This window comes from Polypterus senegalus, chromosome 13 (assembly GCF_016835505.1).
Source record: "Polypterus senegalus isolate Bchr_013 chromosome 13, ASM1683550v1, whole genome shotgun sequence".
NCBI lineage: Eukaryota > Metazoa > Chordata > Cladistia > Polypteriformes > Polypteridae > Polypterus > Polypterus senegalus.
Genome location: NC_053166.1, coordinates 155,803,622 through 155,820,801, shown reverse-complemented (window position 1 = coordinate 155,820,801; position 17,180 = coordinate 155,803,622). Strand labels below are relative to the sequence as shown.

Here is a 17,180-nt window from a genome sequence, read left to right as displayed (position 1 = left end):
GCAGCTTGATGGATGGATGTATGCTGTTTTTTTTTGGTTTTTTTTGTCAGCTGGCAGGGTATATGTTTATTTGATTTATATCTGGGCTCGGACGGGTGATTTTTACATTGCACAGACAGAACTGGCTGCTATGTGTGATCTGACCTATCACCCCAGCAGAAACAGGCAAACCCAACGTCCAGCCCATGCCACTCACTAACATGCAAGTAGACAATCACCAGAGTCTGGGGACCCTTGTTGTTTTACAACTTGGGACAGGATATAAAATGCAGAAAGCAGTGATTTGTAAATGCTCTTTTGCTCATATAAAATTGAAAGTGGTATGAAGATAAGATGGGTGAAGTTTAAACTAATCAGTTGATTTGCTAAATGTGCACTCACTCTAAATGTGGAAAACGTTGCAACAGAAGTGTATTTACCACTGTGTCACATCCTTTTAATAACATTCAATTATTGTTTGGGAACTGAATGCCCTAATTGTAATGTTGAAAGTGGCATTTTTTCCCCATTCTTACTTGATATAGGTCTTCAGCAGTCCTGCGTCTCCCTTGGCATATTTTTCGCTTCATAATGCTGTTTACCCGCACTCTCCGGCAGTAAAGCTACACTGTTGTGTAGCACCATACATGGCTTGAAGTTGGCTTGTGGAAATAAACAAGGATGTGTGATGAGGTGCGTTGTAGGTCCGTGGGACGCACAGATTTTAAATAAATACTAGGGAGCCCAGCCCCCTGCTTGCTTTGCTAGCCCACTCCCTCCTCCTCCCCCCGGGGCACGCTGCGCGCCAGCCACTTCGCATTTCTGCTGCTTGTGTTGTGTCTTGGGTTGGGAGTATGGGATGGCTGAACGCACGCTAAGGAGATGCGGTCGGATCAGCTGCTGTCTTTGCTGCTGCCGAGCTGTGTGTTCTGCTTGTCGCACTGCGTGTCAATCATTTAAAAGCCTGTGCAGCAACTGTCCTTTTGTCTTACTGCATTGTCTCGCGGGATGTTAAAGTGTCTCCAAGAAAATCACGTCTCGTCTCCTTCCAAGATATTTTTTTATAATAGAGAGAAACAAAAGGAGTGCTGAGGCTCAGGGCGAGTGTAGGTGCACTTGGTCTCGTGGTCAAGCAGCTCCAGAGTGTTGATGAAGAGAGTGGTGAGCCCGCATTCACGTGCAGATAAACAGGGGCAGCCAATTTCCTCTGCTCCAGGGTCCATGATCACAGTGCCTGTGCCTGAATAAAGTGTAGAAAAAGGAGCCTAAGTAAGAGACCAGGGGAACATAATGAGAAGATGCCAAACCAGGACAGAAAATAGAAAAGAATCAGAAAGGAAAACAAAGTTAAAAAAGGAACTAAGCATTGAGGTCAAAGGGGACGATTGAAAGAGAAGGAGAGAGACGGGATTGTGGTGGAGCTAGTGCTGAAAGGGTGGAGGTAGGTGGTTGGGTTTGGCCACCCAAAAATTGTGAGTATATAGCAGTTGAGGGGCTCCGAGTGGGCTCATGTTGGAGCCCGTGAAATGGTGGCGGGCAGATGAAGAAGCAATGCTTGTGGGGTCCCTGCAGAGAAATGAGTAGGGCTTGAGGCGCTGTTTTCAACTAAATGTGGGTAAAAGAGCATTTACAGATCATTTATTTCTGTTATTATTTGCATTTTATATATTATCCCTACTTTTTTGGAAATGAGGTTTGCATTTGAGCACCCTGCAGAAACCCCGGACATCCAGGAATGTGTATTTCTTTCTTGTTGGCACGAAAGCTGTTGAATGTTTCACACGTGAGAAAATTAGTCATACTTGTGTGTGTGTGTTTGGTTATGTTTGTGCATGAGTAAGTGTCTGTGTGAGTCTATGTGTGTGTCTATATGAGAGAGCATTTATTTACTACTGAACATGTTATATAGTTATGTTATGTTATATAAGTATGCAGTTATATACTGTATTATTGAGCCAGATAATGTGCGAACAGTAGTGAATGTGGTCAAGCTGTTGTTGAAGGTGTTGAGCTGCATGATGGGAGTGTTTATTGAGGCAGTATGTGCTCATTAGCTCAGTCTTTTGTGTAGTGTACAGTCTTTTAAACTTGTATAGTGTACAGTCTTTTAAACTGTCAGTAATCACTCTTATGTGGTAACTTGCACAAATGTGATGGGACGTGCATGAGCGTTAAGTTGTGTGCAAGGAAGGTGTTGTTTTGTGTCTGTCGTTTCTGAACTTTCTTTACATGTCACATAGGCCAACTCCCTGTCCCACAGACGGAGCTGTGAGTCAGACGAGGACAGTATCCGAAGGGTAAATACGAGGCTTCCCTCCAAACCAGTCCCTCTCTTTCTCCCCGTCTGTCTGACTCACCCTATACACCTGACAGGCCTCCTTATCTGTTCCTCTCTCATCACTATCTCTGTTTCTCTCCCTCCCTCTTTCTTGTCCTTCATCAGAGAAGAGTCGCCATCACCATCAAACAGCCCTCTCCTAAAAACAGCCCCCAGAACAAATCGGTGATTCTTGCATGGCCGTCTAAGTGCATGTGCTATCTATTCACCTACAGCCTCCCAAGCTGTGACTAACCTGTAAGAGCGTACTGCTTGTCCTGTTAGTAGATGGAAACAAGATGGTGTGCTGAAGTGTGAGCCGAAACGTAGACAGACAGGCAGCATTTTGCCTGTATAGCATATAGCATATGAGATATAGTCATAAATGATTACAAATGGACATACCGGACAACAAAGTGGGAATGACGATGCTTATTGGATGTTGGCAGTGATGGAAAGCATTGTAAACTGAATAACAGTTAAGTGAATGTGTCACGAATAAAACACAACACCATTTAGATGAAGATGGTCAGTGTCTGTAAATATTGGCACATATTTAACAGGAGCAGTGATTCTAAATGTGTGCTGGGAGATACCACTGAGATAATGAATTGCTGCAGTGGACAAACACGTTTAACAGATACCAGTGTGTATTTGGCACAATGGCTCCTAAAGGAGGGATTAGAAGTGCCCGCTTCTGTGACTTGCCAGCAAGCACTGATCACTACATCATGAATGGCATTAAGCATTTTACTGGTGAAAGATATACTACACTAGACCTCTCTGCCAACATCCTACCCCCATTGGCACTGTCATGATTGTCATCTTCACTGTTTGTATGCAAAGTTCGGTTTATTTTGACTGTTCCCTATATATGTACGGTATGTGAGTTAACAGGCGCTTTCCCACCACAGGAACCAGGGACTTTTTAGAAACTGTGGAACTTCTGTAGCATCCCCACCAGAGTAGCTCAGGCCATTTGTAGTTCCTAGTAGGTACTTTTAGATCCAACTCCAGGGTATGTACCTTTCGTTCAACCAGGAACTATTGCGGGTGGGGCTCAGGCTATGAATTGTGCCGATTGGTTGACCACAATCACTCTCACCATCTTACAAATCTGTTAGTAGTTTTGACTTTGGAAAGTTATCAGTGAAGATGGAGCATCATACTTCACGCCGCATCACTCTTCATAACCACCTCCCTGAAGCCCTAGGTCACACACTGCATAGAAGCAGTAATCTGCTCAGTGAAGCTGTGATTGTTTTGAAGAAATAAGGTGTAGGGGTCACTTACTCTTCATAGCTGCCTCCCTGGTGCCACACCACACACCGTATCAAAGCAGTAAGGTTTGGGAGTCCTCCATGAACTCGTGAATGTGTTTCACTTCACATCACATCATTCGTCTTTGCACATCACAAATTTTGCAAAAAGGCTGCAGTTTCTATTGTGCAGTGGGCCTGAGCCAGCATTGTACGGGAACTGAAAACAATGTTTGTGCGGTGGGAAAGCACCTAATGTGTGCAATGGGGCAGAAACAATTTCAGAAGCCAATAGCAAACAGTTTTGTATGTACTCCTTATCAGTGAAAAGTGGAATCTAATAATAATTCTCCAAAATCACTTTTTTTGGTTGGGACAAAGACAATGGGCCACTTATGGGCCATACGTAGTATGCCTACCAAATGCCTGAAGTGCTCAGAAATCCTCAAGCAACTGTAAGATTATTTGTGGGTTGAGAAGAGGATTTAGCTTTACTTGAAGTCTGACCTTTAAGTTTAATAACTTCCCCTTGGGATTAATAAAGTATCTATCTAACTGGCTGTTTTCAATTGCATTAATGTGAGTGATCACTTGGCCCCAGAGAGGATTAGGAGGACATTCACCATAGCTCCGCATCCTTGGAGGCACTCTAGTAGCAGACAAGGAGTTAGGGTGCTAGTTAGAAGAAATACAACTTATTGTTTAAGATACTTGGCTGGAGGCATAAGCCAACTGTCTTTTCATAATTTCAAGGTAGGAAAATTGGATTTGTTTGCAAGTGGACTTTTTCTGATAGATATGGACATGAGCCTATATAGAAGGTCGTGGTTGCCACCCTTGAACCTATAAGAAATACTCCCAAACCACTGTCCCTAAGATTTCACTATCATCTAGGCACTTCTTACAAATGATGATGACAGTATACTTTTTTTTTTTTATCAGCAGTCACATACATCTATGTCACGGACAGAGACAAATGGGTAAAAGGGTGTAAAAAGGACTGAAAAAATCAGGTTGGGCCTTCCCTAGACCTCACCCCAGGCAGCTTGACTCCAAACTCTACTAGACTGCTTTGGCCTACATTGCCTAAAAAGGGTTTTGGCTTCAAAATACATTTACGTTTTCCAAAATATTTCAGAATACAGTTTATTTTTTGTATAGCCCAAAATCACACAGGAAGTGCCGCAATGGGCTTTAACAGACCCTGCCTCTTGACAGTCCCCCAGCCTTGACTCTCTAAAGAAGACAAGGAAAAACTCCCAAAAAAAAAAACCTTGTAGGGAAAAATGGAAGAAACCTTGGGAAAGGCAGTTCAAAGAGAGAATGACTCTCCAGGGAAATGAAAGCCATGAAAAAAAAACTTTGGCTTAGGAAACATTTCACAAAAAGAACATCCATCTATCCATGTTCTAAAATTGGTTATCCTGAGCAGGGTGGCGGGACCCTATCCTAGCAAGCAAATAGGGTGCAAGGCATAGATAATCCATGGATGGGGAGCCAGTCCATCGCAGCGTGAACACACACACACACACACTTGGGTAAATTTAGCAGTCCACATGACATGCATGTGTTTGGACTGTGGGGGGAAACCAATAGACACGAGAAGAACATGCTGAGAAAACCTGATCTCCTTACATTTAAGAGGCAGCAGTGCTACCATTATGCCACCATAAAATGTTATTTCAAAATATAGATTATAATAAAAAGCTCAAAAAGTATACCCTGGGCAAATTAGTCCCAGTATGCAATCCAAGACTGTAATCCAAGAAACAGAGCTAAAGGAGAACAAAAACCAGTACATGAAAAATCCAATACCAAAAAAAAAAAACCAAAAGAATCCTATAACTTCAATGCATCACTGATGACATCCTCTTCCCTGTCACTTAAATAGCTAGAGGGAGGTCTCAGGAGTTGTGATGTGACCTTCTGCGAGAGTACATTTTAAGTAACAAAATACAACACATAATAAACAAATCTAATAGAAATAACATCAAAACATGACCAATAATACGTCAAACATCAGGTACAAGCCAAGGGTATAACCTCTGGATGTAACATAAGAATCTGTACATGAACTTTGGTGATGATGCTATGTCAGTTTACTCTTTGTTTTACCAGATCTTAGCAAATTTTGAAGGATTTACAGAATTCTCTCAACCCATAGGTAACACAGACCAGGTCATCCCAGAAGTTGCCCTTCAAAGATAACTAACGTGTTGCCATGCATAAGAGGAGGCAGATTACCCCGAGTCCCTAATCTACACTAATTTGCATGGGACTGTGATTAACACCCTGATTCCATCTTGCATGAAACCCCTAATCATAAATATCCTCTCAATAGGATTTTTCTCTTCTCTTCCTTTCCTGTGATATCATTTCAACGGGTGTCCTTTATTTGTTTTACCAAAATGGATCAGTTCTTTCACTTGCCTGAAATGTGTTTCTCTTTTTTTCTCTTCTCCAATGATGCTTACACAGCTGACAGATGAGAGACTGAACTTCTATCATTCGTCCCGCTCACACATGCATCGGCCTTCTTGTGTCGCCGTTGAGGTGCAGAGGCTGAATGAGCTGGAGCTTGAAAAAAAGATTGGAAAATCAATCCTGGGCAAGGTAACCGTGAAACTGACAACAGGACAGTTCTGTATGGAAGTTAAGGAACTCACACCTCCACTATTGAGGAAGGTCTTGGACATACAGTATGACAGGAACAAAATTCCTCCATATTTCGACATACCAAAACAGATCATAAACTCTTAACTTGTCTATTCGTCCATCCACCCACTCTTTCACTCACTAATTTTCATACATGGTTAAAAAAGATAAAACTTTTGTAGCAGGCAAGAGTCATCTGTAGTATGGCACAAGGTCACATTTACTCATGAGTGAACGTAATAACATGTTTTTAGGAAAGGTGCTTGCTAGATTCTTAAAATAGTTAAGGGCCTTCCTTTGTGAAGTTAAACTATCTTATAGAATCACTTATTTTTGTTTTATATTTACAACCATCCATTTTTAACTTGCTTGCCTAAGTTCAAGTCCATCATCGTTAATACTATATTTACTGTCAGGTGTTTAAATGATGTGATCCACAGTATCGAGGTAACCCATGGGGTCACACGTAAAGTGGGCCACCACATAGAGCAGGGGTCCTCAATCACAGTCCTGGAGGGCTGCACTGGCTGAAGGTTTTTGTTCTAACCCGGTTGCTTAATTAGAAAGCAATTCTTGCCAATAATTTAATTTCATGGCTTGTTAGTGCTTTAACTCTGCCATGTCAGGTCATTCTCATGTCCTCGATTTTCTTCCCCTTTCTATGGATATCATCCAAATGATTTGAAGGCTAAAATGGAGGAGTAATTCTCAGTCCTTCACTTTTTTCTCTTCACTTACCTTCCACGTATTTAATTAAACCCAATAGTGCATGATAAACACACACGGGGGTAACAAGCTAAATGGAGAAATTCTGGTCTCTTTTGTCTTTTGCATGGTATTGCTAATTAGGAGCAAATAAAACCAAGAATACAGCTGTTTAAGACTAAAATAAGCAATAAGGGTTCAAAATCTTAACAAGCGAGACAACTAAAGTGAAGCAGAAGTGTTACTTGAGCAATAAGGGCTTCTTGTTAAGCAAATGTGTTGGAGCAAAAAACTGCAGCCACTGTGGCCCTCCAGGAGTAATTGAGGACCCCTGACATAGAGAGATGAACAGCAGGAGGAAATCCATGAAACCATACAAATGCCACACATAGGAGACTCCTGACCTGGACATCAAGCTGGTATAGAGGTGCTAACCCACCATGCCACCAGTGTTTATAGTCATCCTTTCATGATTTAGACTTTACTTCTTCCAAATACTACCAAGATTAAATGCGTATGAGAATGTGGTGTTACTATATTATACGGTCACTAGTCGAAGTACTTTGAATTGCACGTGTATATTTGTACAACAGATGTGACTGGGTGGACAGACCACCAGATGACAAGAAGGAGTTGAATTAGCATGTCAAATGGGCAACTCTGTTTAATACAGCACATGAGGGTGCAGCATTAATATTGGCTACAACAGTTGAAAAACAAAAGATTCTCTGATCCAGAGTAACAATGGTTGTCATGCTTTTTGCTCGTTGGGTTGTCGTCTTCAACATATGCCACCTTCCTTTCTAACCAGAAGGGGCAGAGTCCACCTGCATGCAATGGGCAGAAATGGGTGACCTCCTAGGCTAGCTTCTCAGAATTATGGTTAGGACAGATGATGCAGTTAGAGACAGCACCCCATCTTTCCCGGAGTGGTACCGCTTACTTTAGCAGAGCTAGGAAGATGATCCCCAGGCCCACATGCGTGACGGGTTAAGGTAAGAAGGCAAATATTTACGTGATTTGTTTAAAATATTGACCCTTTTGTCATTGCTGGCTGTCACATCCATCATCCACACTACCTCTCTATGGATTTCTCAGCTTTAATGATTTAAGACTTTGTTTGCATTGTGTATGATTGGATTCCAGAATTGAGGCAACTACCTAGTGAGTTGAAACCATGAATGCTACTTCTTAGCGTTTTCTGGTTTACTGCAAGTTTTACGAATAAATGTTTAATCACACATTAAAAGCTGGATGACGTATTGAATAATTGACTCATTAACTGTAAAAGTAAATATAGCTATTTTTGAGTGATGCACGATTTTTGTGTTGGTCCCCTATCACACCACATCTGACACCCTCTGGATGCTATCATTTCTATTAAATTATTGACATAGAATGTAGCCTACAATGTAAGTATGGCCAAACCTAAACAAGTCAAGTTGGGGAGCATGCACTGGTACAGTGCGTTGCCACACCCACTACACGACGAAACAGCTCGGGATCCCGGTTGGCAACCCCTCAGGCAGACACACGGTCCAGTCCCACCCTCTGGAAATGACCCTTTATCTGCCGTAGCCAGGTGTTACCTGGTCCAGCCACTCGGGTCCCCAACAGTGAGGATCTTATGAGCTGGATCACCCTCGGGTGAAATGTGCCACATGGCCGTAGTGCCGTAACTGAGGCTTCCTCACATTGCAGGTAATGTGCCTCATTCGGGACTCCATGAGCAACACAAAGTTAAACCAACAGGACCCAAGGACTCTCCGGAGAGACACAGTACCAAAGGAGTCCAGTCTCGCAGCCATATAGCAAAACCTAAACAGTATACCAAATTAATTATCAACGGCTGGAACAGTTTGCTGTGATGATGCATGTTTAGTTTTTAAGTTGTACCAACAGTAATATGCATGCAAAATTTGATGAACTTCAACTCGGGAGTTTCAGAGTGATGCGTTTATCGCTCCTGCAATTACAGCCTCTCATCCTCATTACATTTTTGACACGCCATGTAACCTGGATTTTAACTTCAAATTTATTATACATGCACAATTTCATTAAGATTGCCTTTGTCATTTTGGGTTATACCATTATTACATTCCCTCTCCCTAAGGAAATAATTTAAACACCAAATGGCCTGTATTTTACATTGGACCAACAGCAACCTAAACACAAAATTCTGTGGTAATCTGTTTAACCTTTTTGTGTTCACATGGAGCTAACATCATGTCTTTACACCTGCAGGTTCATCTTGCTATGGTTCGCTACCATGAGGCTGGCCGCTTCTGTGAAAAGGATCAGGAGTGGGACCAGGAGTCTGCCATCTACCATCTGGAGCATGCAGCCATGTGTGGAGAGTTGGAGGCCATTGTGGCTCTGGGTCTCATGTACTTCCAGTTGCCCCATCACATCCTTACAGATATAACTTTGGAGGTGGGTGGCTTTGTCAGTGGACCTAATAAACAAAGCGCTTGCCAGTGTGATTTTAGGTGACATGATTTTATATATTACCCTCCAAGTGCCAATTGAGAAGGTATACTAAAGCCCTTTTTGTCACACTACTGTAGTGACTTGTAGGTGAAATCTTGCTGACATGACCCCTGAATTAGATGGCTACCCTGGATTTTAGTAGAAACAGAAAAACTTTTTATTGAGAACATGCCTTTCAGTCCAACAAAGCTCGCCAATCCCATCCACCTAATACCTCCAAGACAACACCAAGTCAAGTTTTGATTGTCCATAGAGTCCTTTTGTCCACCATACTACTTGGTAACTTATTCCAGGTGTCTATAGTTATTGGTGGAAAGAAAAACTTCCTTACATTTGTTTGAAATTTATCCTTAACAAGTTTTCAACTGTGCCCGTTTGTTCTTGTTTCGCTCCATTAAGTGTTCCTCATCTATTCCTTTATGTGACAGGTAAGTATGTGTGTCTGGCGTGTTGTTATCAATCAAATACTAAATACGTCAGCTGTGGTCTTTAGGGCAATATTTCTAAACCGATGGGTCACAGGATGCCGTTGTTGGGTCATGCTAGTGTTTATAATGGTAGAGGTTGACAGTTGGTCACTGCTACGACAATCCCGCTCGAAGGACCCATTCCTCTATTCCAGTGATCAATATGGGAGAGTGTATCAAGCACGATTGTCAGAGCTTTAATGGGTTGGGGTGCTTGTGGATCCATCTTGGCAAGTCATGTAGAACCAGAAAGGTTGAGAAACACTGCACTAGAGGATGCTATTGAGCCAAACTCATGTTGCCTTTGAGGCAAAAATAAGTTAAAAAGACTCCTTAAATCTTTTCATCATAACTCATACACTGCAGTCCTAGTTGCTCTTCTTTAGACTTTTTTCTAGCACTGCTATGTCTTTTTTGTTGTCCAGGGACCAAAACTGCACACAGTACTTCAAATGAGGTCTAACCACTGCATTATAAAGCTTGAGTGTAACCTCCTTGGACTTGTACTCTAAACATCAGGGTACTATACAAACTTAACATACAGTTAGTCTTCTTAACTGTTTGTGATTACTGTCTGGAGGTTGACAGTGATGGGTCCACTATGACTCCCAGCTCCTTCTCATAAGTGGTACTTTTAAGTTTCAGACGTCTCATTTTGTATTCAGATCTAGCATTTTTACTTCTAACGTGTAACACTTAACATTCACTTACATTAAATTCCATCAGCCACACATGTGCCCAAGCTTGTATGCTGTCCAAGTCCCCCTGTAATGATTCAATGGATTCTACTGTAGATTATCTGCCACTCCACCCAGCTTGATATCCTCTGCAAACTTAACCTGCTTGTTTTTTATATTTCTATCCAGGTCATTTATGTATATTAAAAATAGCAGCAGCCCCAGCATTTACAAATTAGGGCAATCATGCTTAACCTCACCCAATTGTAATAAGATTCCTCAACCCCTTCATGTGTCTTAGCCACTTTTCCACCCAACTACTGTACACAATGCACCCTGAACTCCTACTTTTTTTTTAGTTTGATGGCTCTATTCAACCTGGTATTATGGTGGATAAATATACTGGGCAAAATGAGTGTGACTATGTTTAAAAAGAATGTCTAAAGCAGTGAAGAAAATAAAACATGAACACAAAACACTGACATTATAACCCCCAGTATCATCAGTGAAACGACAAGCACGCTATAAGAATCGTAAGGTGGTGTGTGGCAAGGAAAGTAGAGTTTGAGCAGAATGGGGCAACCAGAGACTGTCAACATCTGAGAAAAGCAGCGTCATCAGCAATTTGAAATTTCTTTCGTTATGTGAAAGGAAGCAAACACACTCAGCCAGTGGTGTGGACGAGCAGCAGTCTTCTCCTTGAAGCTCAGTAAACTTCTCCCGGGCACGCACCAGAATTTGTTCAGATATTTGGTCATAAATCCTGCCTTGATTTGATTTCCTCAGTGTGTAAATCTACCAGTTTTGGTCACTTTCCAAAACACATGCTTAAGAATTGATTTATTGCCTCTTTATTTTTTGTATTTTCTGCAGGACTCAGATGAGAACAGAAAGAAAGGATTTGATTACTTACTGCAGGCCGCAGAGGCAGGTGACCGGGCCTGCATGATTCTGGTGGCTCGTGCCTTTGACTCTGGAGTTAACTTGCCACCTGGAAGGTTAGTCACATTCAATGTTACAAAACTGTGCTCTTCTAAAACAAAATGTGTCATGGTGGCTTACTGATTAGTGTTACTTCCTCACAGCTATAGAGGTCCATATTACATCTTGGCCTCTACCTATGGAGATATTTCAACTTCTTATGTTTGTTTTGTTTTAAATTCAGTTCAGTTTATTTTTGTATAGTGGTCTTGCTAAGTATGGGCTCAGAATGCTGCAGGAAGTTTATAGGTATTGTATACACATGAAACTACAGATTTGGTTAAACCACTGTAAAACGAAGCAATTTCAAGTTGACAGGTATAAATGGGTCCTGACAGTATATGCCCATTAAAATTATTGTTGAGATCTGGTTGAGAGTGGAATAGAGGAAAACAAAATCTCCCATCAGCAGTACTGCTGGAGGAAATAAACTTCTGGGGAGGGGCAGAGGGGTCCGTAATTATTTATAATGTATAGGTATAGACACACACACGGACGTTACAGTTCTCGCCAACAAGCCAACCACAGACCCCTGCCCCAGTCTCACAGGCATTCCACGGCATTTTGTAGGATTGTACTTGTAAGTCTAGTAGGATGACTAAATCCAGATTGATTTCAAAGCTCCCAAATATTTTTGGGATCTTTCCCATGGGCAGGAAAACAGCTTAGCAGTACATCAAAGAGAAAAAAATAGAGAAAGGTCTTTAATTGTTTATAATTATTATATTTCATATATTTTTGTACAAATAACTAACAAGTGCAGTTGGCACAGCTAATCAGTGCTGTCATCAGGGTACATTAGACTGAAGTGCTAAATGAAAGAAAAGGGTGTGAGGTTACAAGGGATACCCCGTTTATGTCTGGTTATGGAAAAAGTTGAAAAGTTAAGGGCCTATAATTGCAGCTCCTCAAGCTATAGAAAAGTGTTTCTTCAGAAGAGACTAGGGGGCTGTGCCCCCTGCTTTCTTCACTCTCCATAGGGGCGCACTGCATGCCAGCCACATCTCTGCTGCTCGCGTTGTGAAGGGGGCGCTGAACGCACGTTAAGGAGATGCGGTCGGATCAGCTGCTGTTTTGCTGTGTGTTCTGCTTGTCGATCTTTTAAAAGCCTGTGCAGCAGCTGTCCTTTTGTCTCACTGCCTTGTCTCATGTGACATTCAAGTGTCTCCGAGAGAATCAAATATCGTCTCCTTTTTTTTTTTTTTAAATAATAGAGAGATATGCATTTGCTAGGAGTTTAGTCCACAATAAACAGGGGCTTCCTGTCCAAGATCTTTAGAGTATCAGAAGTGGAAGTGGTGGGGTTAGTGTTAGGAAAAGCAAAAATGACGTTACTAGTCCTTGGAATTGTTGTTCTTAAGGATACCTAAATGCTGTTAATGATGTGATGTCATATCCAAAACTCTCTCTTTTTTTTTTAATCACAAGCCTGTGAGACACTCCTTAAACTCACATGTGTGACAGTCTTCAGCCTGGATTAAAACGCTGAAACCAAAGGGACATCTTTTATACTAGCAGGCTGATCATTCCACAGTATGAGGGCCCTAAATCTCTAAAAAGCTTCACCTCGTACTGTTTATTAACTTCCTTGCCATTTAAACACTGAGAGTGACTCATGCTCAGAATGTTGTGTAATTATGGCTAAGCCCAAGTCAGAGTTGGGCTGAAATGTCATGATCTTCTTTACAGAGTAAAGCCTGAATAACTCTAAGGAAGTATTATGTTACTATCTAGTGGATAAAATAAAAGTATGCTGCAAAAAATCACAATTGCTGCTCCAAGGAAACTTAGCCATCACTTTCAGCCATCACTGGTTCCAGCACGAATGACACATCTTTTTTATTATTATTATTTGGCTGACTCCTTTATCCAAGGAACCTACAATATTTGAGATACAATTGGTTACATTTCCTTTGTTTTTTTACCAAATGAAGTATAGACAGGAGAAGTGACTTGCTCATGGTCACACAGTGTAAGTAGCAGGAGTTTAACCCACAACCTTGGGGTTTGAAATCCAAAGCCTTGACCAGTATTACACACTGCCTGCTAGGAAAAAGAAATGTGTGAACTGCAGGCTAGGGACCCCATGGAAAGGCAAGAACTGTAAAGTGTTTCATTCTGCTTCACTTTCTAACTATGTAAAATACTCTAAATCTTGCTTTACCTGCCAGCTTCCCCAGAATACACTGCAGTCTTGTTCAGGTGGGCAGGACTTTAGGTTTAGGCCTATTACCTGAAATCTGTCAGCTGGAAAGGTTAAAGAATCTTCCCGTACATATAGTATTTATTCTAGATTCATAAAAGATATTTTATTACTTGTAAAGTTTGTAACAATTCATTCCGCCACGCTGACACAAGACGATCACTACCGTTAACCTGTCCTAAGTGGCAGCAGATGATAAAAGGATAGGCCAATATCACACCCCAGTAAATCCCCCGTATACCCCTTATTCTACAAGGTTCAGTCACCCCTGATGTCAGCGCATTTATAGTCCACAAAAAAAAAACAAAACTTAATGGTCAATCTCTATAATCACATGAGGAATATATTACATCTGCGGTGGACTGGTGCCGTGCCTGGGGTTTGTTTCTTATATGTGGTGGTACAAATATATATACAATAAGAATATTCTTTCCTCCAGTTCCCCTTCCAGAGCTTATAAATAAGTCCAAAGTTCTGACCCCAATGCTGGCAGGTGAAACAAGGAGTTCTAGCAATTACGGACTCCTAGCAGCAATCAAATCTTTGCCATAAAAGATATACAGTCAGTCTTGCACCATGATACAGAACAGTAAGTCCTTCGATAAGCTCACCCGAGTCTGTAGGAAATAGTGGAACATTCAGTTCACTGATCAAAAGAATTACTTCCACTCAACCGACAGGACTGTAGAAGCTCCTGGACTTCATCACATTGCCCATGCAGTAGCTGATCTGCTTTTTTCAATTTTTTTTCCCCCGTCTTCTTGGCTCTCTTCTTTCTCTTTAAACAGCGTGCTTTATGCAAATTGCTCCCCAAAAAAGGAAACTGGAAGTCCCACCTCTGGGGCACCACTGTCAATCTCAGGCTATAAGAACGATCCCCGCAACACCCGATCAACAGCAGAAAAACATATTATATTTATGTGGCAGTGTTACAAGTTTACGGATGGGCCCCAGTCTTTCCTATAAACTGGCACACAGTTTAATCCAGAGATGGTATGCAACAGACCAACTCCAAATGGGGCAGCTCCTGATCTGCTTCACAAAAGAGTGGACTACCACCAAACTGATAACTTGCTCATCCATTTCTTGGTTGAATACATGGGGTACCTTGCCTTGTATTTCCTACATGTCAGTATTGTTTCCTGTGACCTCCTGTCTGCCATCAGTATAACTGGGAAGGGTCTGAGCTGCTCCTCTTTAAGTTGGTGTTCATCTGGTGTGATTGATGCAGGGATCAAGACTGGACGGAATCGGTGCACTGGTACGACATGGCACTCAACATGACTGACTACGACGAAGGTGGTGAATACGACGGCATACAGGATGAACCCCGCTACCTTCTCCTGGCTAGAGAGGCAGAGATGTACTTGGAAGGGGGCTTCTTGCTGGATAAAGACCCTGAGCGAGCAGGTAGTGCAACTGTTTGCGTTGTATGGAGATGTAAATAGAGTCAAGGATTTTTTCCAAAAGGTTAAGTAATGTGAATAAAAGAGTATATTAGCTAAGCTGATTTGTGTTTTATGTTAATTAAAATGAAGTTCAGTATTTTAATACATTCTTATGTATGATGGTGTCAAAGAAAGGCAACTTACTGCATGTTCGTCAGACATACCAGTGAGGATATAATTGTTCTCTTTACACATGACAATTTTACTGTCACTGCTATTGCTAAGTTTCACTCTTGGAACAAATGAAGCTCAGTCTCTCTCTGTGATATAGTGCCTTTAATTTTCTATATATCTATTATATAGTGTCTTTCACATCCATCCATCTATCTATTACATAGTGTCTTTTATATCTATCTATCTAGCTGTGTCTTATATAGTGTATTTTAAATATATTATATAACACCTTTCACATCTATCTATTGATGCCTTTTAAATCTATCTATGCATTTTATATCTATATATCTATCTATGATAGCTCTCTCTTCTACCATTTTTGTATTTTCTTTGTCCTTTTTTGTAGCATACCTATATTGCTTCAAAGGAAAATAAAATATTTATGCCCTTTTGCTTCCTTTTGTCCACTTGTTCAACAGGCAACCTGTTTACAGAGGCTGCTGATGCAGCAATGGAAGCCATGAAGGGGCGGTTAGCAAACCAGTACTACATGAAGGCAGAGGAAGCCTGGGGTGCAATGGAGGAGTGAGAACTTGGGAGCAGAGCAAGAATCAATATAATGTGGACCCCCTACTCCAAAAGCAACTTGTCCATTTGGAGACCACCACACCTGTCTGGGAAGGCTTACCTCCGCCATGATGGTGGCTCTTAAAGGACGTCTTTCTGGTTGATACCTCAGCGTCAAGCAGTGTCGGTGGTCTCAGCTTATCTCTCTGCACTTCCAGGTGTCAGATGGGGAAGCAGCCCTTTAGCTGACTGTTACCAAGTTCTTGAACTCTTTTGTCTTCTTTTTTTTGTCTCATGTCTTTCTTTAATGTTTATTTTCTGCAAAAAAAAGTATATATTTTATGGAAAATTTTTATATATTTACAAGTACTTTTACAGAATTGCAGCCTGTAATAAGAGTTGGGGGCTGCTTTGGAAGTTCTCTGCCGATTTATAAGCCCCTGCATTTCCCACCTCCACATACTCTTTCTCTATCCCAGAATCCCACCGCATCCTCCCCCCCCCACAATCTCCCAGCTTCTGAGCTGCTTTTGTATTTTTTGGCTGCTGTGCTCGACTTCTGCGTATTCTCTTCACGTTCATGCAAGAAAATGGGTCGCTTTTTTCTTGAGCAGCCCCAAAAATAATTCTCTTTTGATATTGTACATTTAAAAAAAAATACTAATATAAGAAAATGTTTACAAAAAAAAACAAAAAAAAAACTTGAATGTCTTTTAGAACGCCTTTTCAATGAAGCAGATGATTAGTGGCTTTGGTTTCCATTAGAAAAGCTGCCATGTTCCTTGTCTTTATTGTATGCTAAATGGTTTTGATGTTGCATGCTGTGGTTTAGCTCTCATCCTCATGGATATGACTTGTGGGGGATTCTGCCTCAGATTGTCTATGCTAAGGAAAGCCTGAATTTTAAAAAAGTTATGAATGGATATAAACAGAAGCATTTATGGAATAAACATGGCAACAGGAGCCTTGACTTTCTGCTCTTGGGTGGTTGTGCATTTTAGACTCTTCATTCTTGGCGACACATTGCACATGGAGTACAATACTACACAGCTAATATACTGTCGTGAAAAAGTAAGTACATCCCATGAAATGCTTTTTTGAAAAAATTAAAAAGAGAATCTGGAATAATTCATTCAACAGAAAATGAACAGATATGCCACTTCTGCCTGAAAGAGTGGGTGCACCCTTGGCTCTAATAGCTGCCATTGCCTCCTGAAGTAGGTGTTCTACAGAACTGTCTAGTAGAAAGTTCCTCCCTCTCCTCCATGTGGAATTCCTTCAACTGTGTGTTGTTTGAGGGGTTTCTTTCGTGTGCTGC

The 17,180-nt window shown here is 41.3% G+C and overlaps 1 protein-coding gene across 1 annotated transcript in view; it reads left to right on the top strand.

The window, feature by feature from the left end:
- eef2k (eukaryotic elongation factor 2 kinase) overlaps positions 1-16,837 on the top strand; it is an 89,230-nt gene extending 72,393 nt beyond the window's left edge. The window contains 7 exon segments of the mRNA XM_039775946.1: positions 2,220-2,276; positions 2,423-2,482; positions 6,034-6,168; positions 9,160-9,348; positions 11,423-11,547; positions 14,965-15,143; positions 15,775-16,837. Of these exon segments, the coding sequence (XP_039631880.1) occupies positions 2,220-2,276; positions 2,423-2,482; positions 6,034-6,168; positions 9,160-9,348; positions 11,423-11,547; positions 14,965-15,143; positions 15,775-15,884 (855 nt within the window). The 3' untranslated portion in view covers positions 15,885-16,837.
- Positions 16,838-17,180: the final 343 nt, after the last annotated feature.